The 26684-nt window shown below is 36.1% G+C and overlaps 2 protein-coding genes across 6 annotated transcripts in view; one reads left to right on the top strand and one right to left on the bottom strand.

Moving 5' to 3' along the window:
* Positions 1-8970, bottom strand: part of lifra (LIF receptor subunit alpha a) — a 31750-nt gene extending 22780 nt beyond the window's left edge. The window contains exon 1 of one of the 2 annotated variants that reach the window (XM_051895801.1): positions 8952-8970. The gene's annotated coding sequence lies outside the window, so the exon portion shown is untranslated. Of the gene's footprint in view, positions 1-8318; positions 8527-8951 lie in introns of those variants that run through there. The other variant, XM_051895800.1, reaches the window with a different exon arrangement.
* A 64-nt stretch (positions 8971-9034) lies between these two features.
* osmr (oncostatin M receptor) lies at positions 9035-26518 on the top strand. 4 transcript variants are annotated; one of them, XM_051895803.1, is made up of 18 exons: positions 9035-9128; positions 9857-10019; positions 10154-10299; positions 10387-10537; positions 12491-12751; positions 13171-13297; positions 14075-14229; positions 14526-14659; positions 15085-15235; positions 17022-17098; positions 17319-17517; positions 17589-17771; positions 19820-19921; positions 20117-20275; positions 20958-21110; positions 22451-22532; positions 22618-22693; positions 24456-26518. In XM_051895803.1, the coding sequence occupies exons 2-18, from the start codon at positions 9944-9946 to the stop codon at positions 24795-24797; spliced, it is 2574 nt and encodes an 857-aa protein (XP_051751763.1). In that variant the 5' UTR covers positions 9035-9128; positions 9857-9943; the 3' UTR covers positions 24798-26518. The 4 variants fall into 4 exon arrangements, with proteins under 4 accessions (XP_051751763.1, XP_051751764.1, XP_051751766.1 ...); XM_051895804.1 differs by having other exon boundaries at positions 9114-9128; positions 9853-10019; XM_051895806.1 differs by lacking the exon at positions 9035-9128 and having other exon boundaries at positions 9835-10019; positions 14562-14659.
* Positions 26519-26684: the final 166 nt, after the last annotated feature.

The following is a 26684-nucleotide window of genomic DNA, read 5'->3' as shown; positions in this document are numbered from 1 at the left end:
TTGAATGCACGCAAACCTATCGTAGCAGACCTCCGAAACTAAATTAGGAACCTTTAAAATAGCATAATGGGGCACTTTAATAAAAATATATATAAATACCACAGTTTAACTGTTTTCTTCACACACACACACACACACACACACACATACGGCGCAGTCGTGGCCTAATGTTTAGAGAGTCAGACTGGTAACCCGAAGGTCGCAGGTTCAATTTTTAATACCAGCAGGAAATGACTAAGGTGCCCAATCGTTCCCTGGGCCTCACAGCAAAATGGCTGCCCACTGCTCCTTGTGTGTGTCCACAGCGTGTTCGCTACTCACTGCTCCTAATGTGTGTGGGTGGGTTAAATGCAGAGGACAAATTCTGAGCATGGGTCACCATACTTGGCCTTCACATGGCACTTTCACTTTCACAGTAAGTAAAGAAGGCTGGAAAGACAAGACATCTTAACATGGGCAAGTACGCACGCACATTACTGATTACAGCACTTCTTGTGTTTCGTATACACACAAATATATAATAGCAGCAGCAGTTAGTATCATTTTTGTACATAGTTTCTCTTTTCAGTATTCCATAATTTCTATATATTTTTATGCATCATTACTACTTGGATTAAATAAAGGTACAAAGCATATAAAAAAAAAAGTAATTGCATAATAATCACCATATTTATCAACAATATTATATAACATTCTTTTTATTTTTTCCTTATCCTAAGATAATTATAAAGCTTGATGCAATGTAAATCAGAATTAATCACAATATTCAATGTTTTTTCTGAAAGCAGTAACAAACCTTATCACACTACCCCCATTTACTTCAATTTCCCAGCTAGCCTATTTATTCCCTGAAAATCCAGAATTTCCAGTCCTCACCTGCTTTTATCCTGCACAAATCAGAAACAAAACACCAAACTGAGATTTAGGAATGCAAATCTGATCAAACAAGCCCTCTCTTGTGTACATACAACATGTTCAGTTGTTTTTAATGGCATTCATACAGCAGTTCATTTGACAGTTCAATCAAAATTGAGGACTGAGGCAAAGAAAATGTTGGTACGCATCATGAGCATCTTATCAGCGCTGGACATTCCAAAGTGAATAAACAAGGGCACAAATACGGAGTGCATCACATTCCAATGAAAGATTAAATTAGCGCAATGCTGCATCTCCTACCTCATTTAATCAAAGAAACTTCTGGATCAAGGACGAAAAAAGTAACACATATGAAAACAGTAACTAAATAACTAGATTTTTACATTTTTACAAGAATGCTAGACGTTGTGGTTGGTAGGGCAGCGCTGTGCAATCAAGGTCTAAAGTCTTCTGAGCAGCTTTTAGCAAATTTCCATGTGGATTCTAGGTAGTTACAGGTCTCAATAAAGCACGTTTGAGGAATCATTTACGCCTGTAGCACAAACGTTGCGTGACGAGTTACACACCAATGCTTCAGGACAAGGACCACTGACTACCAAGCTAACGGATTCAGCAATCCACACCAGACAAGGTATTATTTAGACAACAATAAGCAAAATGGATCATGAACAAACATGAAGTAGCAGGTTATGAGACAGTTCTGGCCTCGGGTACCGATGCCAAATACAAGTTTAAACAAGCCTCCAAACTCAGTCCCTCCCGCATGTGAATCCCCAAACACCACCTCATACTGAAACTGAAGCCATTTCACTTTTCCAGTAAACTGAAGCCTGAAAAAAAAAAAAAACATTTCAAGCAAAAAAAGAAACAGTTTAGAATCCAAGAAAGAAGAAGAAGAAGAAGAAAATAAATATTTTTAGAAGAAAAGCACATTTTGGCTATCCAAAAAAACCTAGTTTCTGCCAGAATAACCGATAAACATATTTAGCGGTGATTTTTGCCTTAGCAAACATTTCAAACTTTGAGCAATAATGTAATCAAACCCCTAAACCCAAGAATGTATTTATCTTCAGCATGTACCAAGCCCAGCACTATTCTAAACAACAGGACTCTGAAAGACAGACCCAATGCATATCTAAAGACTTTCCGTCAGCAAGCAACCACTAAGGGCACCCTAGCAACCACATAGCAGCACCCGAACACCGTGTGTGTCTACACCAAGGTGGACTTTCAGTCTGCGCAGAATGGAGAACTGATATCAAGGTACCACCCACACTTCCACAGAATCGGTTAATACTGCAGTTCTGGAAATGCAGAAATTAAAGTTAAAGCTCCAATTTTGTCATTTTAGGCAGTTTTTTATTCACGCTATTGTTATTTAAAGATTGTAGACTTAACTAAGTTTGTTATTTAAAGAACATACACCTTAACTAACATCAGCGTGATAAAAAAACTGCCTAAAATGACTGAAACCATCTTTGGAAAAAAATTCTTGAATTGTAATTTGACTGTTTAGTTTCTCTCATGTCCCATTACATTACATGGAGAGGGCGGGGTTTATGAACTATACTGCATCCAACCACCTGGGGGCGATCGAGACGCTTTGGCTTCACTTTTTAGGACTCGTGTGGCACGCTTGGTCTACACTGGTCACGACCATTGTCGCTTGCGTCGCAACAGCTAAAAGCTGTCTACACTGGGCGCGACAAAGCCAGTGTAGACAACATCACTGATTATAATGGGCTCTATTGTCTTTTGTCGCGTCGCTTGCATCCGGTGTAGACACGGTGTAAGAATCGCATAGCAACGCCTGGGCAACCACCCACAACCATAGATATATATACATAGATGCATCATTAGTGCATCATTAACGCTCGAGAGGAAGCTCAGCTGTGCATCTGAAACCTGGTTATTCACATGTATGAATATCTATATCTGCAATAGACATTAGCAGATGATTTTCATTTTTCACAGCATTTAGTTTATCATTAATGTGATAATTCTGCAAATGGATATTGCATATTGAGTTCCATTAATGTGATAATTCTGCAAATGGATATTGAATATTGAGTTATACATAAAAAAAAAACAAACCAGCACATTCTCACCTCTGAAAGGTTTGCCTGGATTTTATAGCTTGGTGGTTTTTACAGCCATAGGCTGCACAATGCTATGACATTTTCAATGAAAAATCATTGATTTGTTAGTGTGAGTGATGAACAGTGTCATGCTAACTGTTCCAAGATGGCGGACAAGTCGATGTGTCTGGAGTGGCTGAATGTATACAATGCCCAGAACACTCGAGCATAGTGCTAATCAGTTTTGCATCAGCAGTCACTATTTACATTTTCTTCAGAAAACAGAAAAATCTTGTTTTGGGGGAAAAACATGGCAACACATTACTATAGTAAATGCTACATGTATTTATAATAGTAATAACAGTAAATTATGCATAATTACAAGTAACTAACCTCAAACCAAACCCTAACCATAATTCTATAATAAGTACATGTAGTTAATTAATATTACTCAGTACTTATTTGAGTAATTACAATGTAACTGTCACCTTAAAATAAAGTGTAACCAAAAACTTTAATTAGACAGCTTGCGCTTTAAATGTAGCTTTCCATATCCCTAATAGACTACTTGTCATTTATTATTTATTACGGCAAAAAGTACATCTAGCTTGTTTTGAAATAACAAATATCCTTTAGGAACAGGATTCTCAATATTGACTTCATATTAGGTCAGTGATCTATGTCCTACAGAGTTACGGTAAAATAAAACATCACGTGTGTTTGCAGACCTTGTTTGCGGTTTTGTTTGAGAGCTCACAATGGTCTTGCTGACAGATCTCTTTAATATTCCACCGGGCGTGAACTGCCAGAGGGCAAAGAACAGGAAAACAGACACTGTTTTTTTTACTGAAACAAGGACTGGAAAACAATTCCATGGATCACTGCCAACTTGTTTCCTTGCATCACCAACATAAAGTCATGATTAGAAGTCATCTGAGATATGTTTACGGACTTTGAAAGGTTACCATATTTTTCATAGATTCATCATTTCTCTCTAATCATCCAAATATAACAACCCACACATACCCAAACCTCGGCAGGGCACTGGAATCCAGTGTTTGTGTTGGCTGTCTGTGCGGTGGGTCTTCCGCGAAGTGTGAAACTCTGTTTGGTTAGAGACAAGACTCTGAAACATACCAGCTACAAGCTACTCCTCACAATTTTTAGTTAAACTACAGTCAAGCTACTATTACAAAAAGTAGTTAGTGATGCAAAAAAGTTACTAAAACAAATATATTGATATTGATATTTATGGGGACAATAGCTTTTACAAAAAAAGAAAAAACCGTGAACTTGATTATGGTGACTCAAGGCAGCAAATTAAATGGTTGTAAATATATTATTCAACCATCTACTGTACAAGACCTTAAATTTGATTTAGTCACAGCCCATTTGAACACAAATGTGCACTATTCAGGATTATTTTCCATTAACTAAAACTAAAAACATGGGGAAAAAAAGGTTAATTGAGAGAAAAAAAAAAAAAAAAAAAGTTGAAGCACTAACCGGAAATAAATAAAAACTAAATTGATCTTAAATGACATTTTAAAAAACTAATAAAAATGACTTAACCACAAAACAAAATGACTTAAAATTAAAATGAAAACTGAGAATTACAGAGCCCCTAAAGGGACATGGTGAAGTAGAAAAAAAATGAGATGGGAAGAAAATTATTTTGCAATGCTTTTGCGTTCACTCGCAAAGTTTCTCGGGGGAACGCAAAACTTTTGCGAGAGAACGCAAATGCACTGCCAAATAATTTTTCCTCCAATCTCTTTTTTTTTTTCCCCACCATGTTCCCTTAGGGGCTCCGTAAAAAATAAAAAAGCTAAATCAAAATGTTAATAAAAACTGTAATTGTATAATCAATGATAAAATAACATTGGCACTAAATAGGCTATAACAAATAAAACTAAAACATCAGTATATAAATAAAGGTTGTGCTACAAAAAAAGAACAAATAAAATGGCAATAAATTTAAGTTTAACATAAACATGTGTCTACTTTGAAGCTGGAAAAACTGAGGAGGAGAATAATTTGCAGCAGAGTTTCCAATATTTTACAGGAACTACAGAGTTTGAGCCGAGAACATTTCTCTGGAATCCAGTTCTTACAAGACATCATCACTTTCGTTTATTTTTTCTGAGCCATGAATAGATACAAATTCCTCTCTTTCCCACCCAACACATTTACACATGCTGAGAACAATGACAATCTGTCCAGAGCAGTGTGCTATAATGGCTTCCTTCCACTTACATCACACAAAACTACTCACAAAACAGTCTCACTGACTCATAAGACATCTAAACCTCTAGGAAAAAAGTTGCAGTTTCACGTTTTACTAGGGCTGGGTAAAAAAAATATCGATTTTTCTCTATTTAATCGGTTCTCATTTTTACGAACCGATATTGATTCTTAAATCCCAAGAATCGATTAGTCTAGTCTGTTTTCAGTTGATGAATGAACAGAACATGTAGCGTGCCTCTTACCAATAAATCACAACAATCTTTGTGCTTTGTTACTTTTGATATGAAGTCTCAGATTTCAAATGACGTCCATCTTATTATGAGATTCAAAAAATAAACACCGTTTTGGCGCTGTTTAATGTGACGTGACAGATCACTGTAGGCTAGCGCCTCAGTTAAAGAGAAGCGGCAGCACTGAGCGCGTGTGAACATCCTCTCCTCCGCTTTAATACCATGAATAAACATCTGAAGGTATGTTAAAAGATACAGTACAACTTGCCGAAATCCGTATCATGTCTCGTGTAATAGCTCAATCAGTGTTTCAACCTCGGAAAGACGTCAATAAAACAGCTTGTAAACAATGTCACGTAACATCACATTTACCTCAGAAAAACCATATTCATTGAGTGACTATAAACTCGTTAGTCAGCTAGAAAATGAACTCTAGAGAGCAGCATTCTGATAAATATATGCACCGTTACATATTTATTATAATGTTCTTCAATATTTAATGCATGTTTGAATAAATGAGTTATGACAGCCACGATTTAAATGTTCAAAAAAAAAAAAAACGAATTGGAATAGAAACATGATTATGTAATTCTAAACTTTATTTATTATAAAAAAACATCATTAAGTGTAATTTAAGTGTTCGTATATGAATAAGTTAATTTTAACCTTCATTATTATAGTGATGTAGCACCGCTGACTCCCATGTGTAGTTTACAGCATTAGTGGAGATATTTTTTTCCTCTAGAAAACGTCATGTACTGTATCTGATATACTACATCCAAAATAATCGATATCGAATCGAAACAAAATCGGAAGCAAATCAAATCGCAAGCATGTGAATAGAAATCTAATCGAATCGTGAAAAATGTGTCAATACCCAGCCCTACGTTTTACCACAGTTTACCTGAAACAGACACATTTACAAACTGCAAATAAGGGTGACCATGTGTTAACTAAAACTAATAGAAATAGTTTTTGTCAATTGAAATGAAGTTGAAATAAAATAAACTACAAATATTAGATGGAAAACCTAAACAACGGCAGAAAGATAGTAAAAACTTCATTAAAATAATCCATGTGACTCCAGCGGTTTAACCTCAATTTTATGAAGCGATGCCAAAAAAAAAAAAACTCAATACAACACACATGCGCCGTGGTGCTCTTGTGATCGCGCGTTGGGGATTAATATTATATAAATAAAGTAGTAAATTATGTTTTTTGCTCAAACAAAGCACTCACATTGCTTCATAAAATTAATTTTAAACCACTGGAGTCACATGGATTAATTTAATGATGTCTTTACTACCTTTCTGGGACTTGAAAGTGGCAGTTGCATAGACTGTTGAATATGGAGGGACAGAAAGCTCTTAGATTTAATTAAAAAGATCTTAATTTGTGTTCCGAAGATGAACAAAAGTCTTTGGAACGACATGAGGCTGAGTAATTAATTACAGAATTTTTCATTTTTGGGTGAACGAACCCTTTAAAGTGAAAATATAAAAATAAAAACTAGTACAAAATATTTATAAATACTATAACAGTATATAAATAATACTAAAATAACACTGAGGGTGACCAAAATTCTGAGGGTCACCTAACCCAACATGAAGTAAATATTAAATATACACGAGTGAGTATAATAAATATATGTGTGCTAAAATAAGACCCACTCAATTTGTTGTGAGACCGTGACTCAACAGATCTGGGACACGGAGATCTTGTCAGACATGACATTAATACAGGGACTGTCCACACTAAATAAAATCCTGTCATCGTTCACATGTCATTCAAAAAATATTAGGCATAATGACAGCTTCAGTCACCATTCAAATCATTGTATAGGAAAAAAAAAAAAAAGATGCAATGAAAGTGAATGGTGACTGAGATTGTCAGTCGATAACATTCTGCCTAACATCTCCATCTTCCTCAGTAAACGATGAAAGAATATTTAGGTCTCATGGTCAAGACCGCAAGATCAAGTCTCCAATTCTGCTAATTATGGGCTGCTGGCTCTGTTTACTTATAGTTCAAAGCACCTCATATGTAGGAAATTGTTGTGTAATAACTTACTCACTGATTCATACAGACAACACAAGAAATGGTACAAGGTGTATCATTAGTGGAAATTGTCCTGTAATTGTTAACTTACAATATAACCTTCCATTGTACGGTCACATTCACATCAATGCTATCAAATTAATCACACGGTACTGTTGACCATATAGCATTTAAAAAGTGAAGATGCACTACTAACAAATACCAAGGTACTACTAAAAACCGCGATATTGGTATTCTTCGAAGTACCTTGTAGTAACTCATTCAATACCATGGTACATGTCAATGTAACATGGTGTTACATCTGATAATTTATTTCCAAATGCTTAAAAATACTCATTGTTATTGTTCATATTTGATCAATTAATGATAGTAACATGTACTTTTAGTAACATGGACGATGCAAAGTTTTCTGGGTTAAAATATAAACTGATAAAGAAACGCCCCAAAAGACTGTTTACAATAAACCATTCACCAAAACGGCCCAGGAAAGAAAACAACACGAAACTACATAGCCACTTTAACCAGTCAAACGAATAGATTTACTTTAATTCACCTCATTTGGTTATTAAAAGTAACAACAACAAAAAAGGCAAAATTCAAATGCATTAAAAGGAATGGTATTGTCGAGAATTACCAAAATTACTCTAACTAATCTTATTAATATCGTTACGTTATGAATTTCACAGCGAAACATTTCGATATGTCAGTAGGACTTTTATTATAACTCGTTATATTATTCATAAAACAAACACGCAAACGTCACAAGATAATACAGATAAACCTGGGGATTTCTAACGTTAAAAAAACATACACGTTCCCGAACTGTTACCTTGATGTTTTTAGTATCCTTATGTCTTCGAAATCACCCGGTTATATCCATAAAAATAACGGCTGCTATCCGATCTAGTGTGTTTGGGTTAATGGCAGCGCATGGCCTTCCAGACGGATGTCGATTGTCGAAACTGGGGGGACCGAACCGGATTGGAATGGATTCCCAAACCCAAATGGCTGGCTCCTGGATGATTCTGAAATAGATGGGATCGTTCTACTAAGCGTTCATTGTGCGACAAAAACTCCAGGGGGCGTCTGTCGGCTCAAGGCCGCGTTCTGCGCATTCAAATCTAAGCATGTTTTTGTCTTTTGTTCATGATAGAGAATATAATCGTTTAAATCTAGTAATTCCGCGGATTAGTGACTTTCACATACATTGATATTCATATAGGTAATCTCTGTAAAATTATTAAATAAAACATTACTCTTGACAATCACAAGCGACTGTGATTAGTCCATCTCAACCAGCGCTGAGAAACGTAACAGGTACCATGTGACAAATCTAGCGGTGTGTTCCTTCAGCGGCGTTTTCGTCTTAAAGCGTGATACAGAGAAAAATTAGTAGCCACTAAATTGAAAATACACAGTAAAGAGGTAAATTTGGAGATTTATTATTAAGGCCCCTACACACCTGACCAATCAGAGGCAGCGTTCTGTTCTCCATGCCACGCCCATTCTGCTCCTTTATCAGTTGTGCTGCAGCAGTTGCACCAGCTTCTTTTTCTAGGGATGTATTCAGCAAAGCTGCTGGACGGAGGGGGATTGGAGATGGGACGGACCACGGCGAAAGCGTGGGCGGCTTCGTGACGTGAGTGAAGAACCTTTGAACAAACACCAAAATTTACGACCGACAAAACTATAGTGAACATTTACTATTACCACAGCTTGTACTTATACAGAAATATATATATATTATATTAGGTCTAACCAAAATAAACGAGGTCAAGTAAAAACAGGTACATGTTTTTGTTTGTTTGTTTTTTTAATAGAAAGGGACAAGGTAAAAAAAAAAGAGAAAAAAAGTTGTAATTAGATGGGAAAAAAAATTCAAATGAACAAAAATAGATGTAGGCCTATAAATTAGCTACACATTTATAATCTAGTAAATATTTATTAAATATTTAATAAATGTTATTGTTAAATATATGAATATATTTTATGTATTAAATATTTATTAACGTTTAATAAAAATAACTCTACACAAAACACTAAAACACAAGAATATTACATCCTATGAATTACAGATCCTAAATATAGGCAAAATAAATGTTTTAATAAAAGCATTTCTATCCTGTAGGTGGAGCTCTGTGCTTATACAACGAATACATAGTTTGATTAAACTTCATGATTTTTAGTATAACAACCATGACACATATATGGTTTATCATCAGTGTACCTTTCTCCACCTTTCATTACAATTTCTGAACCTGTATGTAATTAAAAATAACACCAAAGCATATATTTCATCTTGACTTTATGACTCTGCAGGCAATAAATCTATGTCTCATTATTTCTTTAACCTCAAACGGAAGGCAGCAGTAGGAGGAGAACTTTAACGGTTCATAACACCTCCTACACAGAATCACACAGCAGAATGCTGAAGGACTTTACATCTACAAAAAAATGATTTTTCATTGGAGAAAGATGCTTTTAATTTTCATCCTGTTTGAAAATGCTGAAGGCTGGGATTCTTCTTCAGGTCAGAAATAAATCATGATAAGTTTTGCCTCTATACTCAAATTCATTGGTCACACTTCGCAGTGTTCTTTTTCTGTAATGTATGCGTGCATTTCTCCTAGAGGTTTACTATATCTATAAATAATTTTACCACAGATACTGTGCCGAACATTATTAAACTTCAGGCCATGGACATGTGGAGACTGGAGATGGCGTGGACTATGAATCAGAAAAAAGAACACAGAAATCAAACGTATGAAATACAAGTTGGACGCTCAGCAAACATGGATATTGTCGACAGCGTGCGTGAAACATAAAATTCCTCAGCTCCTATCACATTATGATCTGATTTTTGTGTTTTGCACTAATTGTTTACCATCTATTCACAGATGAATGTAAGCAGAGGGCCACTGGACACAGTTCACACAATGGTTTGGACCTCACAGCTCCCACTGAACTGTGTAGATCACTCTGTCAGAATAAGACTCATCTCTGATGCTTCACCATCCAGCTCTTGGAGTTTATGGAAAACCAACTATGGTAGGCATTTAAAGCTCATTTCAAGTGCATTATCAAGAAGTGGTGGATCAATGTAGTGGGGTCCAAAAGTCTAGGACAACATAAGATCTGCTGCCAATTACGCAAAAGAGACACAAACCAAATATTGAGACATTCGCACATTCATTTCATTTTTCTATTCAACGTTTCAGCGAAATTGCAAATTCTAAAATTCAGCAAGACCAAACCAGAAGAACCACTGAACCACCATATTTTTATCCCACTCACTGTAGAAAACACAAATATATTTCTATAAATTATATATATATATATATATATATATATATATATATATATATATATATATATTATATATATATATTAAATTGTGATATATAATATTGGAATGCTCTTTGACATAAAGGTCACCATGAAATCAAAATGGAAATTCTTATTTTTTTATGGAATATTACAGTATTTATTATAAATTATTTATCTGTGCACATCATTATTTTATTTGTTTAATTCATGTGTCTTCATAATCTTGCGGGTAAATGATATAAGCATTTGATCTTCCTCTGCTGCTCTTTCACATTTATGAGATCATTCCTTGTGGCATTTTCTCTGTAAAGTATCATTGTACCAAATGTTTTAAGTGGTTGTTTAAGTTGGTCTGGTATAGTTGTTGAGGCTGGTTGACCAACATGCTCTCAGAAGTGCACACTCATCAGTGACAGTTGAGAGGCACATAACAGGCATGTTCGAAGTCAGGACAGTCATGGGTTAAAAGAGGAAGTTAAAGGGATAGTTCACCCAACAATTAAAATTCTGTCATCATTTACTCACCCTCATGCCGTTCCGTAAGTCTTTAGTTCATCTTCGGAACACAGATGAAGATATTTTTGATGAAATCTGAGAGCTTTCTGTCCCTCCATAGACAGCTATGCAACTACCACTTTGACGCTTCAAAAAGTTAATAAAGAGATTGTAAAACTATATCAATATGAATTGAACAGTTTAGTACAAATTTTCTGAAGAGACACGATTGCTTTAACAGATTTATTTAGGCTTTCATTCACATATAAACATTGATCAGTGAACATAAACAGAAGCTCAAACGAACCTGCTTGACACACGAGAACAAACCTCACTGGTTCTTGCTGAAGCTCAAACGTGCTGTGTAACACAAGAATGAACCTCATTGGTTCTTGCTGAAGCTCAAACGTGCTGCGTAACACGAGAACGAACCTCATTGGTTCTTGTGGAAGCTCAAATGTGCTGTGTAACACAAGAATGAACCTCATCGGTTCTTGCTGAAGCTCAAACGTGCTGCGTAACACTCGAGAATGACTTTACATCTACAAAAACTTTACATGAATGAACCTTATTAGTTCTTATTAGTTCTTGCTAAAGCTCAAACGTGCTGCGTAACACGAGAACGAACCTCATTGGTTCTTGCGGAAGCTCAAATGTGCTGCGTAACACACGAGAATGAACCTCAATGGTTCTTGTGGAAGCTCAAATGTGCTGCGTAACACTCGAATGAACCTCATTAGTTCTTGCTGAAGCTCAAACGTGCTGCGTAACACACGAGAATGAACCTCATTGGTTCTTGCGGAAGCTCAAATGTGCTGCGTAACACTCGAATGAACCTCATTAGTTCTTGTGGAAACTCAAACACGGTGCGTAACATACGAGAATTGAACCTCATTGGTTCTTGCGGAAGCTCAAACGTGGTGCGTAACACAAGAATAAACCTCACTGGTTCTTGCAGAAGCTCAAACATGTTGCGTAACACGAGAATAAACCTCATTAGTTCTTGCGGAAGCTCAAACGTAAAAACGTAAATAAAACAAAAACACCTTAGCAATGCCTTGACAACAAATCACATGGCCATAGCATTGTGGTGACAATTTCTGAACATGTTTAAATTTGTGGAGTGGTTGGATGGTTCTATAAACATATTAATTCATATATTTACTCATTTTCTTGTAGGGGAGATGAACTTGGCTCATGATGAAATCCGAATGTTCCCAGAAGATGAGGTGTTACGGGAGGGCTCCACAGTGATGTTCTGCTGCATTTATTCCACAGAGACAAACATCACCTCTATGTTTTTCAACAACACAGAGTACAAAGTCATCAACATAAGCCCACAGGTCAAAGCCATTAGAGTGGAAAACATCAAAGCCACAAATACATACGGTGTCAACTTCTACTGCAGGATGGACAGTATAGTTGTGAACTCTGTCATCTGTGAGTTCAACTGTCCAATACAATTTTCAAATAGTCCCATATACAGTACAGGCTAAAATGCTTCTTACACTATTTCTGCAGTAATTATGACAAAGATGCTAGTAGATCCTAACTTTTTTAAATTATTTATTACATTTATATTATTTATTACTTAGTCATAATATTTATTACTACTTAATTCACCTCAGTATATTACTTGAAAGTATAATATAAAAATATATTTTGAAATAAATATTTTTCCACTAAATAGACAAAAGACAACTGGAACATTGAAACAAGCTGCTTTGAAACAATGTTTTGTGAAAAAAAAAAAAAAAAAAAAAATGCGATAGTGATCCATTACAAACCGAAACATTTTCTTCTAAGCATGATGGGAGATTTCTGATTAGATATTTTAATTTCTGCTAAACCTTGTTCAGTTCCTCCTGATAAACCTCAGGACTTCAGATGTGAGACCGAAGACATGCGAAACATCAACTGCTCATGGAAAATAAAAGCTCCTAATCTACAGGGTCAGCAGGGAAGGAAGTACACATTACTAATCAGGTTAGTCTGATTTTATCACTACTAAAGTTCACAGTGTTTTATCTCTGTCCTTGTAAGGTTATCTGGTGATTTCCAGGGGAAATTAATCAGTAGCATATTTCAAAGCGTAACTGAAACACGTGCCAAATAAGGCTTTAAAAAAGAACATGCAAAAGACAGAAAAGACAAAATAGACACATTACAAGAAATTCATTTATGAATATTAATCAGTGATCAGAAAGTCTGACATCATTAACTCACCCTAATATCATTCCAAACTGGTGCTCTCTTAAAAAATGAAGGGATTTTTTTTTTTTTTTTTTTTTTTGTGCAGCGATGCCATTGAAGAACCATTTTTGGCTCCCCAAAGAACCTTTCAGTGAACAACTTTCTTAACCGTTATTTTCTTAGTGTGAAGAAAATTTTGATAATCTAAAGAAGTTTTTTCCACTATAAAGAACCTTTTATGCAATGGAAAAGTTCCATGAATGCTAAAAGTTCTTAATGGAACCATCGATGCCAATAAAGAATCTTTATTTTCAAGAGTGCATTACTTCAACATATTTTGAAGAGCGTTTGGGGTCCAAACAACACTGAACCCCATTGACTTTCATTTTAAGGACAGATCAAAATATCTTCTTTTGCGTTCATAAGAAAGTCATAAAGGTTTGAAATGACACAAGTGTGAGTAAATGATTTTTGATCCCTTTAACTGTGTTCACCAGGGCCAAATTCACACTTATTTTAGTTTTGACTCATTACAATTTGAATAAAACTGCATTTTCTCCTTGTGTTCAGTGACTCCAGGAATGTCAGCTGTAATCCTAAATCAAATTCTGCATCCTGCAGTTTTGAAGTCATCCCACATCAGATCAACTACAAAATCACCTTACTCGTGACAAACAGTTTGGGGCAAGAGAGCGAGACCTACATATTCAATATCACAGACAGAGGTGAATATGGACCATTTCAAGTGAAGACTTAAATTCATACAGCAGAGTCTGAAGCATTGAGGGATCATGTAGCTCAGTGATGTGGACAAGCTTAAAGATCTGGGCCAGATAAACAAAAGGTTGTAAGTTGAAACCTCATATGAACTATCACCATTGTACTCTAGATCAAGATGCTTTACCTCAGGTTGCAGAGGGAGTGAGCTTATAATAAGTGAATTTCACATTGCTTTGAGAGGGAATAATGACAACATTTTGGGAGAACTCTTTAATTTCTTAACTATTCAATCTCGCATTAGTTTTTCCAGTCCCTGAGCGTCTTGACGTGACTGCAGGTGTGTTGGATTCAGTGGTGGTCTTACAGCTGAATGGGAGTTTCAAAGGACTTCTTTTGGTTTGCCAGATTGAACTTGAACCAGGAGGGACAATACAGGTAATGCACCACATTAAAGGGATATTTGACCTTAAAATGAAAATTCTGTCATCATTTACTCACCCTCATGTCGTTCCAAAAACCCATAAGACTTTTGTTCATCTTCAGAACACAAATAAAGATATTTTTAATGAAATCTGAGAGAGTTCTGTCTATTCACCCAAAACTCTGATGCATTCAAAAAGAGATCGTGAAAGAAATCCATATGAATTGTGCAACATTTTTGGGTGAACTATCACTTTAAAGTGTTTTTCTTCCTGTTGCACAACATGTTTTTGTTTCATGTTTCCAAATAATGTTGTGGCCTCTGAAATACGACAAGAGTTATCATGAAAACACTCGCCACATCAGATAAACTAAATGAACTTAACAGAAATGCTGAGGCATGTCCTGTGTTTGAGAACGTGTGTGTTGTTGTCTTACAGGAATTAGATAAGGATGGATCTGACTCAGTGCAGCATTACACATTTAGACTACAGCACCTGAACCACAGCACGCGGTACTCCACTAGGGGGCGCTGTGCAGTACAGGGGAATGACTGGGGCCGATGGACACCACCAAGGCTATTCACTACAGGTAAGGTCATGGAAAAATAATCACCAATAATAGATAGAGAACTAAGGGGTTTTCACACTATGGTCCACGGAAAATTTCATATATATATACACCGATCAGGCATAACATTATGATCACTGACAGGTGAAGTGAATAACACTAATTATCTCTTCATCACGGCACCTGTTAGTGGGTGGGATATATTAGGCAGCAAGTGAACATTTTGTCCTCAAAGTTGATGTGTTAGAAGCAGGAAAAATGGGCAAGCGTAAGGATTTGACCGAGTTTGACAAGGGCCAAATTGTGATGACTAGACAACTGGGTTAGAGCATTTCCAAAACTGCAGCTCTTGTGGGGTGTTCCCGGACTGCAGTGGTCAGTATCTATCAAAAGTGGTCCAAGGAAGGAACAATGGTGAACCGGCGACAGGGTCATGGCTCACGTGGGGAGCGAAGGCTGGCCCGTGTAGTCCGATCCAACAGATGAGCTACTGTAGCTCAGATTGCTCAAGAAGTTAATGCTGATTCTGATAGAAAGGGGTGTCAGAATACACAATGCAACACAGTTTGTTGCGTATGGAGCTGCATAGCTGCAGACCAGTCAGGGTGCCCATGCTGACCCCTGTCCACCGCCGAAAGCGCCAACAGCAGACACGTGATCATCAGAACTGGACCACGGGGCAATGGAAGAAGGTGGCCTGGTCTGATGAATCACGTTTTCTTTTACATCATGTGGATGGCCGGGTGCGCGTGCGTCACTTACCTGGGGAACACATGGCACCAGGATGCACTATGGGAAGAAGGCAAGCCGGCGGAGGGAGTGTGATGCTTTGGGCAATGTTCTGCTGGGAAACCTTGGGTCCTGCCATCCATGTGGATGTTACTTTGACACATACCACCTACCTAAGCACTGTTGCAGACCATGTACACCCTTTCATGGAAACGGTATTCCCTGGTGGCTGTGGCCTCTTTCAGCAGGATAATGTGCCTTGCCACAAAGCCAAAATGGTTCAGGAATGGTTTGAGGAGCACAACAACGACTTTGAGGTGTTGACTTGGCCTCCAAATTCCCCAGATCTCAATCCAATCAAGCATCTGTGGGATGTGCTGAACAAACAAGTCTGATCCATGGAGGCTCCACCTCGCAACTTACAGGACTTAAAGGATCTGCTGCTGACATCTTGGTGCCAGATACCACAGCACACCTTCAGGGGTCTAGTGGAGTCCATGCCTCCAGGGGTCAGGGCTGTTTGGCAGCAAAAGTGAGACCAACACAATATTAGGAAGGTGGTTATAATGTTATGCCTGATAAATATATATATATATATATATATATATATATATATATTATTTTAAAATAAACATGTTGTAGAAAGGGGGTACTTTTCAAGAGAATCATCATATTCGGGGGTTTGTTATCAGAAAGTTTGATTTGAAAAACCTCGATCTAAGTAATACTGTATTTACTTGACTATTTCTGTTGCTCACACCGAAGGTTAGACATTTTTCAGAAATTTAATACTTAGAAATTTGGCACATAATTCATCCCACACTGTTTGTGGTGCAGACCAATGATCCCTCACAATAACATCAGAAAATCAAAGAGGTGCTTTTGACTTGGGAAAGTAAGTAAGCACCTAGCAACCACCCAGAATGCCTTAGAAAGCACAGCAACACACTAAAAAGACTAAGAACACCTTAGCAACTGAACAGCAATGCTGTAGCAACCACTCACAACACCATAGCACCGTGGCAGTGAATTCTGGACAGCGAGAAAATGCAAAAAGTTATGTTATTTTGTTCTGCAGAGCCTCTAGTGAGCATAGATCTGTGGAGACAAATCAGGGACAATCCCAATCGCACCGTCACACTTGTGTGGACCCCTGTAAGTTTACATATTCAATATTATTCAGACTTATTAAGAAATGTCACCATGCATGGTACTTTATATCATGTTTGGTACAGTTATTGTTATTGGCTTAAGTGCATTGCAGCTATATTAGCAATATATTTTTGTATATTTTGAAATGTATTTAAAAATATATCAGTTTTTTTTTTTTTTCTGTAAAAAGCAGTGTGTGTCAACACGGTTCACTCTTCCTCAGGTCGGCAATGTCTCATATATTAAAGCCTATGAAGTGTGTGTGAGCAACATAAATCCACAAGGGAGCGTGTGCATGAATGTCACGCAGACGGAAGTGGAACTACCGTTAGATATCCATATGTGTGACATCACCGTGAGGGCCGTCATTCAGTCTGGCTTATCTATACCATCCCACATCACTATTCCTTCAGCATACACAGGTGACAAGCTTAATGCTCAATGTTAAAGGGGCTTCTGTATAACGTGAGATAACTGACTGTTACTACTGCAGCAGGCATACTGAAGAAGAAGAGGATTCAAGGGAATGAAAAGGGATTTCAGCTCACCTGGACGAGGGACTCAGCCACCACATGTGATTACGTCGTAGAGTGGTGCATGCTGGGTAGTGCGCCCCCCTGCATCTTGCAGTGGAGAAAAGTCCCAGCTAATCAGACCTCCTTAAACCTGAACACAGGTATAAAGCTGTACATACAAGTAACATCAAAATAAAATAGTACCGTTAATGTGTTGATATGTGACAGCATTACTGTATACTGTATATAAAAGCTCTGTTCTAAAACATAGTGAGCCTAGGCAGCATTTGATGCTTTTTCATAATTATGATTTTGCATTTTTTACACACAATTTCTAGCCGCACATTATTTTAGCGCTTGGCACAACTACACTGTAAAAAAATTATAATGATTTTAATGGTAAAAGACTGTAAAAATGTTAGAGTTGACGGTAAGTTCACTTACTACTGTATATACGGTTAAAACAATTTACAAATGATTATAATTAATGAGCTTTGATTGTGTTTTTTGGTGGTTGTCAGTAGGAATCGGGCCGATACCAAGCTCATGTACTTGTACCTATGACTTGTACTCGTACTGGTAAAAATACCCCCGATACCAAAGACCGATACCTCACGTGACCTAACTGACAGAATTTTCCGTGCACAGAGACACCGGCGGCAGCAGCAGAAACAATGTCAGCCTCGAGGGAGTGGAAATACTTCAAATTAATGATGACAACACACACATTGCGAACTGCATGCTTTCAGTCACAATTCGTTATCGATTAGTGAAGGCGGGATAGGCGGAATCGCGCTGAATGACACACACCAGAAGCGTTCCCTCTCGCGCGCTCTCTCTCTCTTTCTTGCGCGCGATCCCAGTTCTCTAGCGCGCGATCAGTTCTCCTCGCGCCTGAATGGTCAAATGCACACATAGTTGTCAAAATGTCCATCGTGTGGAGTATCTCACGTAAATACAGTCGGTTATGGCTTAAGTGGACGTAAACATTTGGGTGAAAACGGGATATGGGTCAGTATCCATGGATTCGGTCTTAAAGGGACCGTAGCCTATATTTGTCATTAATGTTAATAAAACAACAAAATATGTTAAATAAATGTATACATGGTAAATAAACCTACTGTATCTGAAAAACAAGTTTATTTAATTTGTATCTCTATAGTATTTATTGTTTGTAATTTGTTTGTAAATTTCTTATTATATAACAACAATTACATGTAATTATGCCCTTTGAACTTTATTGGACACTGAAATTTTTGTTCTTTAAGTTTGTGACAAGCACATAAAAATTATTACTTTTTTCATTAGACTAATAATAAAGACGCTGTCCTATATTCATTAGTCTCACTGTGTTGTGCTTGGAAAACTGCAACATCACCAAAAAAAAAAGAGAGAGAGAGAAATTAATAAATGTATAGACATCGGTATTGGTATCGGCGAGTACTAGAAAAAAAGTATTGGTACTCGTACTCGGTCCTTAAAACTTGGTATCGGTGCATCCCTAGTTGTCAGTATATTATAAAGGTGCGAAACAGATTTTAGCACTTCAGTAGGTTGGTATATTAACATTATTGGCCTTGCCAAGTTTAAAAAGCACTAAACAAATGACAAAAGCACTAAAACTAAAGTGTAATGAAAACTGAAAATATAAACATAAAAGCTAATTCAAATTATTAAAAAACAAATCATTATCTAATTATATTTCAGCATAAACAACATAATTGATAGACGGGTAATGAACATAATCTAGCTACCATTTATAATTAATTTATGGCTGAAATGTTGCAGGTATATGTAACAATCAAAGTATGTATCATATATATTGGTACTGTATATTAACATTATATCAGTTAATGGAATATATACAGTATATTGTTGTTAAGTTCAATCTGTAAAACCAAAATGTTGCTACTATATTTTTTACAGTGTAGATATAAAAATGCCCATGGATTTGATTAATTTACATGACTGTGCCAGTTCTAGAAATCACACTTTTGAAATTAGGCTATCCCGTATATCCTGGTTCTTCAAAAACAAACAAACAAACAGTTGTTTGGTGGTGAATACAGTTTTTGATTTTTTGTTGTTTATTTGTATGCTTGTTTTGTCTTATTTTAAATCATTTTAAGTCATCTTTAGAAATTTAGAAATGTTGAATTATTGTTTAAAATCACTTTAATTTTTTTTTTTTTTTTTTTTTTTTTTACAGGGGGTTTTACAGCAGGAGTTCAATACACATTTACAGTCTACAACTGTAACTCAGAGGGACACCGACCTCATGAGAAACAGATCGGATACTCAAAAGAACAGGGTAAGAGTGCACACACACACTTCACCTGCAATATATCTATAGGACATTAAGCAAAAAAAACAGGTGCTTATACTGTTCAGTAGGCGCTATATTGCATCAAAACGGCATCTTCAATTTGAGAAATTTGGAAATCAACCATTTTCACATCTGCATTGTGCAATATCACATATAAATAGTATTTTTTGTGTTCTGAAGAGCCCACGCAGTACCCTAAACTGGACTCTAACCCAAACATAACTTGGTCATCTGTAAACCTGAAATGGAGTTTCAATGAGGAGGATCCGAGTCACGCTGGATTCATCAAAGAATATGTGATTAAGGTACAAGAAGATTCAGAGGCCGGCTACGATCTCAGTAAGTGTTATGTTGTGCTTAAATCAGAATGAAAATATCCAATAAAGTTTCTGTAACATGTAGCTCTTTCACCCTGTAAAATCTGACAAGAAATAATAGTCAGGCAAATCTTTTTTTTTTTTTCCTTTCTTTTTTTTTAAATCTTAGACATGAAATTCTGATAGCTTTTAATGTAAATCAACAAGATCCTTATAGCAGTATAGCAGACTACTTACATAAAATGCATATAAATATCAGTTGTCACTCTCCCAATAATATGTCTAAGTAAGATGATATTTAAATGCTTAGTTTTAAGATCAAAGCTCAATGATGATTAAGAGATGAACAAATAAGAGTTATTCTTAAAATTATTTTATAAAAAATCAGTAAAGATTTCACAGTAAAAAGACATGCGAACCACGATCTGAAGGGGGACATTTTTACAATTATATTTAAGGCCTTTCACTTGCTTAAAAACTATAAACCATCAATCGGATGATTGTACAACAGGTTTTTCAGCAAAGTTTTGGCCGCAGAAATTTACGCTCTATAGGGTTAAGCAGCTATTTTTTTTTTTTTCCAAAATACTGGAATTGAATAGCATGACAAAATACATTTTAATCTCGCATTATATTACTAACCCGTTCGTTACACTCCCCTCGCTACTGTAGATTACATGCATCCTTCCTGTTTGTTCTGGCAGGTTCCTTCAAACAGTACTTCGCCGATCCACACAGCAAGTCTTTCACAGTCAGCGGTCTTGAGGAGGACCAGCCGTACACATTTCACCTGGCAGCATGTACGATTGCAGGCTGTGGACCAGAGACCACCGCCACCTTCAGAACCAGAAAGAACTGTGAGTCCAGATACTGATTCAAACGCTATCAGATCACATTCACACTAGCAGAAACGAGTCTGAGTCTGGTTTTATAATATAACAGTGTTTTTAAGTTATAAACTACACTGTTGTACATCTATCTTAAAGGGATAGTTCACCCAAAAAAAAATGAAAATTGTGTCATCATTTACTCACCCTCATGTCGTTCCAAAACCTGTGTGGCTTACTTTCTTCTGTGGAACATAAAAGAAGATATATATATATATGTGTGTGTGTGTGTGTGTAATTAATATTTTTTACAGCATTTAATAATTTAGGTTCATGTTGATTTATAAATATACTAATGTTAATTTATATAACTTAAAATGTAAAAATGTACACTACTGTTCAAAAGTTTGGACAGTTTTTTGAAGGAAGTTGTTTGTGTTCACCAAGGCTGCATTTATTTGATAAAAAAAATACAGTAAAAACAGTAATATTGTGAAATATTATTCCAATTTAAAACAACTGTTTTCTATTTGAATATATTTTAAAATATAATTTATTTCTGTGATTTAAAGCTCAGTGAGGCCACTATTGAGAGCAAAGCCACTGAACCTCTCAAGGTCCATAAAGGTACTAAAAACATATTTAAAACAGTTCATGTGAGTTCAGTGGTTCTACCTTAATATTACAAAGCAACGAGAATACTTTTTGTGCACCAAAAAAATCAAAATAAGGACTTTTCAACAATATCTAGTGATGGCCAATTTTAAAACACTGCTTCAGAGCTTTACGAATCAAATCAGTGGTTTGGAGTGCCAAAGTCACGTGATTTCAGCAGTTTAGCCATTTGATAGGAGATCTGAATCACTAATTCGAAACAAAAGATTCGTAAAGCTCAGAAGCAGTGTTTTGAAATCGGCCATCGCGAGATATTGTTGAAAAGTCGTTATTTTGTTTTTTGGTGCACAAAAAGTATTCTCGTTTCTTTATAACATTAAGGTTGAACCACTGAACTCACATGACCTGCTTTAAATATGTTTTTAGTAAATCTTTTGTAAAATCTTTTCTAAACAAAATCTGCCTTCTGCTTATAATAGAGAAGACAGAAAAGCACAGGATGCTGATAAAAACTTTCTAATGCTAAAAAATAAAACTAAACACCTAATCTGACTCAATATTAATTCAATATTTGACAAATGTTATACAAAAGCAAAGTTACAAAACTACTTTAACCTTTGAAGTGTAAATAGCTCCATAGAAACACATTATTTCTATACAAAATGTATATTCACAGTGAATATTAACTATATTTTGTGTGGACAGGCCATTTCATAATGTTAAACTATAATAGGAGATAATAATTCTCTCCACAGTTTACCTGCTGATGGCCAAGATTTCAATTCCTCTCCTAGTTTTGGTCGGTTGTTGCGTTTGTCTGTGGTCGTACAGAAGCATGTAAGTCTTATAATATTAGCTGTGAGATGATGGACTACAGTTCATATCTGTGACATTCTGATGACTTCTTTCCAACCGCTTCCAGGCTAAGAGGATTTCCAAAAGAAACGTTCGGCTTTCTGCACATAAAAGCACTGGACCTGGATGAAGATCTTTATGAAGTAATTAATTACATTGATGCTGTACAATACTGTAACTGCAGTGCCTCTATTCATTTTGACAGCATAAAAGTTGGTTTGATGGTATTTTATGGCCTGGCCATGCTTGTTTTTTTGTTTTGTTTTGTTTTGGGTTTTTTGGCTGGTTTTAGATGGGTTTTGGCCAATTTTCAGCATGTGACCTAAACCAGCAGATAACAGGCTTGAAAATCCGCTTAAACCAAGCAAACCATCTTAGGCTAGTTAAGCTGTTTTTATGAGCAGGTTACATAACAGATCAAAGTGATGTTCTAGTTGAGCCCTTTTACTCACAAAAGTGTGAAAATCATCCAAGATGGTGGACAAATTAAGAGAAAAAAATAGATCATTCAATACAAAAAAGTAGCCTAAATATCTATAATTTACTTGAATTTTGGTAACACTTTACAATAAGGTCTCATTTGTTAACATTAATGTATTAACTAACATGAACTAACAGAGAGCAACATATTTTTTTTACAGCATTTAATAATCTTTGTCAGTGTTATTTTAAGATTTGCTTTATTGGCATTGATGATTCCATGAAGAACCTTTAACATTCATGGAATCTTTTCATTCCACAAAAGGTTCTTTATAGTGGAAAAAGGTTCTTTAGCTTTTTAAAATGGCGTTCACACTAAGGGGCCGTTTACACAACACCGTTTTCAAAACTTTTTTTGTTTTGGCCATCCATTTACACCACAATGGAGTTTTGGGGGCCTGAAAACGCAAACTTTTGAAAAAGGGTTTCTCAGGGTACGTTTACATGACAACAATGTACTTTTGAATGCATTTTCCTTTGCATTTTTCACATACAGACAACAAGAAAACGATTAAAAACGCTGCATTCTGCTGCCAGGCCAGTAGTTGGCGATGTCACCTATAGACTGAATACATAGTACGTATGCGCATGACGTCGCTGTTTTCAGAGATTCGTATTTTTGTAGTTTACACGGAGACGATAACAGTTTTCAAAAACTCGCACTTTGAAACTCGATTTCAAAAGTTTGTTTTCAAGCCCCCAAAATGCTGTTTTCGTGTAAATGAAGCTTATCTGCTTGTTAAGTCGTGACGTAAGCAACGCCGTTTCTGGGTCCAAGCCTCGAGTTGTTTCACTTGAGAATGGCATGTCGACAGCCGTTTATGAACGCTATTTATTCATATTAAACATTTAACATTTTAAAATTCTTTTAAAATACTTACAGTCTCTGTGCTCACAGCGTCACAGACATTAATATTTTAACGATTTATAAAAGATGAACCACTGTCTGGCTGGCCATCCAGGATTTTGGTATGGAGATAAAGGTTATGATTATAATTCTTTGGTAGTATTACACCACATTGTGTGTGTATATTAGCACCGTTTGTTGTTTTCTTGTGGTATGAGATAGAGCGTTTGGACCCGGAAGCGCTGCCGCGTGACGTCAGACTTAACCAAATAGATAACAGTAAGACTAACATATTCATACTAAAAGCCAAAAAACATTTTGATTTCATGGGGACTTTAATAGTTAGTCACTGTGTGAACTAATAGTTAGTTCACACAGTGCATTAACTAATATTAACAAATACAACTTTTTATTTTGAAAAAATTTGTAAATGTAAAACTTAACATTAAGACTAAAAAATGCTTTCGAAGTAGGCTGCTGTTCATTGTTAGTTCATGTTAACTAATGTGGTAAAGTTTTACCCAAATTTTTTACCCAGTATTTTTTCGACTTCTTGACAGTTTTCTGTTCTTTTCAAGGCGAGTGAAAAGATCCATTCTCTGAGGATAGAGGACTGCACATGGTGTGACGTCGAGATTTTAGACATGCCACCCACCGTGGCAGAGAAGACATGGTTGGCGAGCGCAGAGGATCTGAGTTGTTCGTTCATTAGCCCTAAAGTCACGCTGCCCTCTTTCCTAACACCATCCTGCCATCTCGCCGCAGACATATGTGCAGCCACAGGTCTCACAAACATGACTTACATGTCCTGTGTGCAGCAAAACGTGTCTTCAGAGGTGCTGGAGACCCCTGAGACAAAAGCCACAAGACAAGAGTTCTCAGGCTTTTCAAGTGATTATGTCACTTCTGTTGCCACATAAGTCATGGAAATTCAGTTATGTGATATTTTATACACACCAAAGTAAGCAAGCCAGCACTGTTGGTCTTATCACAAAAATGTTCAGTAAGATCATGACATCAGGGCCCCTCTTCCTTCTGCAAAACAGCCTTTACTGACAAGAAGTGTTGTGAAATGCGATTTTGCAATATTTGACCCTTGAGATTTTGTAAGGTACTTTAACTTTGTTTTGCATGTTTTGGTAGACCTTTCTGGTCAAAAAGTGTAAAATGGTCTCTCTTGAGAGAATGGGTGTTAATGGGTAACACTTTAGAATTAGGTTAACATTATTTAATGCATTATGTTTCATGAACTAACAATGAATGTCTCTTTATGCTCACCATGGCTGCATTTATTAGACCTGAAAATAGAGTAAAAACCGTAATATTGTGAAATATTATTACTAGTGCTGTCAACGTTAACGCATGTGATTTTTTTCATTTTAAAGGTGTGGTCACACTGCACTTTTCGTTTGTAATTTCGCTGCTTTCCAAAGTTCACGTTTGGTGAACTCTGACCTGCAAATTCGCATCACGTGAAGATGTGCGACCAGTAGAAGGTCGATTCGTCACGGCATGACCTCTTGGCTGAATTAAAAGAATGATTTTTTTTGCATTAATGTTGAGTAGGTTGTATATTTTTTTACATTTTGAATGTATTACTATATGTTGAATTCATGCTTATAAAAAAGACGCTGTAGATCGTGATGTCATATCATGATCGTTGCCGCATCCGATGACATTCGCACATTTACCCCCGGTTTCACAGACAAGGCTTAAGCTAGTCCTAGACTAAAATGCATGTTTGAGCTGTTTTAACTGAATGTAACTTGCAATGACGTATCTTAAAATATGTCAGAGCCATTATTTTGTCTTTAGAAAAAAACATTACTGGTGAACATCTTGAGTATGTTTATAAAAGCTACTTAAAGCTTTTCAACCCTAATTGAAATAAGGCCTAATCCTGGCTTAAGCTGGGTGCACACTGTGCGATTTATAATAGTCCTTTATGATTCGTAAAGCTCAGAAGCTTCATGAAGCAGTGTTTTGAAATCGGCCATCACTAGATATTGTTGCAAAGTCGTTATTTTGTTTTTTTGGCACACAAAAAGTATTCTTGTCGCTTTATAATATTGAGGTAGAACCACTGTAGTCACATGACCTGCTTTAAATATGTTTTTAGTACCTTTATGGATCTTGAGAGGTTCAGTGGCTTTGGCCTCACTGAGCCATCGGATTTCATCAAAAATATCTTAATTTGTGTTCCGAAGATGAACGAAGGTCTTACGGGTGTGGAACGACATGAGGGTGTGTAATTAATGACAGAATTTTAATTTTTGGGTGAACGAACCCTTTCATGTTAATCAAAGAACAAAGGTAACAGAGAAAATTACTCACTGCTCTTGACTAAAGAAGTTTTGTAGCTTTAATAAGGATTAATTTATATTTATAATTTATGCAGTGCAGACTGGTTGATAACTTCAATTTCTGTATATTTCCAACCTGTTAGACATCATTCTACTATTCTGATTTGCTGATTTGAAACATTTCTTATTATCAATGTTGAAAACAGTTCTATGATGAATAGATAGAACAGTATTTCAAGCAGAAATCTTTTGTAACATTATAAATGTCTTTTACTGTCAATTTTGATCAATTTAATGCATCCTTGCTGAATAAAAGCATTAATATCTTTAAAAAAAAACTCTCTGACCCCAAACTTTTACACAGTAGTGTGTAGAAATTAACCAGGATTAATAAATGTTGTTTAATGCATATAATAATGCTGTTCAAATGCATTGTTCGTGATGCATGAACTAATGTTACCAAATTATTTCTGGTAAAAAAAAATATACTGCTTCAGGGCAATG

The sequence above is a fragment of the Ctenopharyngodon idella genome, chromosome 5, assembly GCF_019924925.1.
Source record: "Ctenopharyngodon idella isolate HZGC_01 chromosome 5, HZGC01, whole genome shotgun sequence".
Taxonomy (NCBI): domain Eukaryota; kingdom Metazoa; phylum Chordata; class Actinopteri; order Cypriniformes; family Xenocyprididae; genus Ctenopharyngodon; species Ctenopharyngodon idella.
This window is presented reverse-complemented; position numbering and strand designations above follow the sequence as displayed.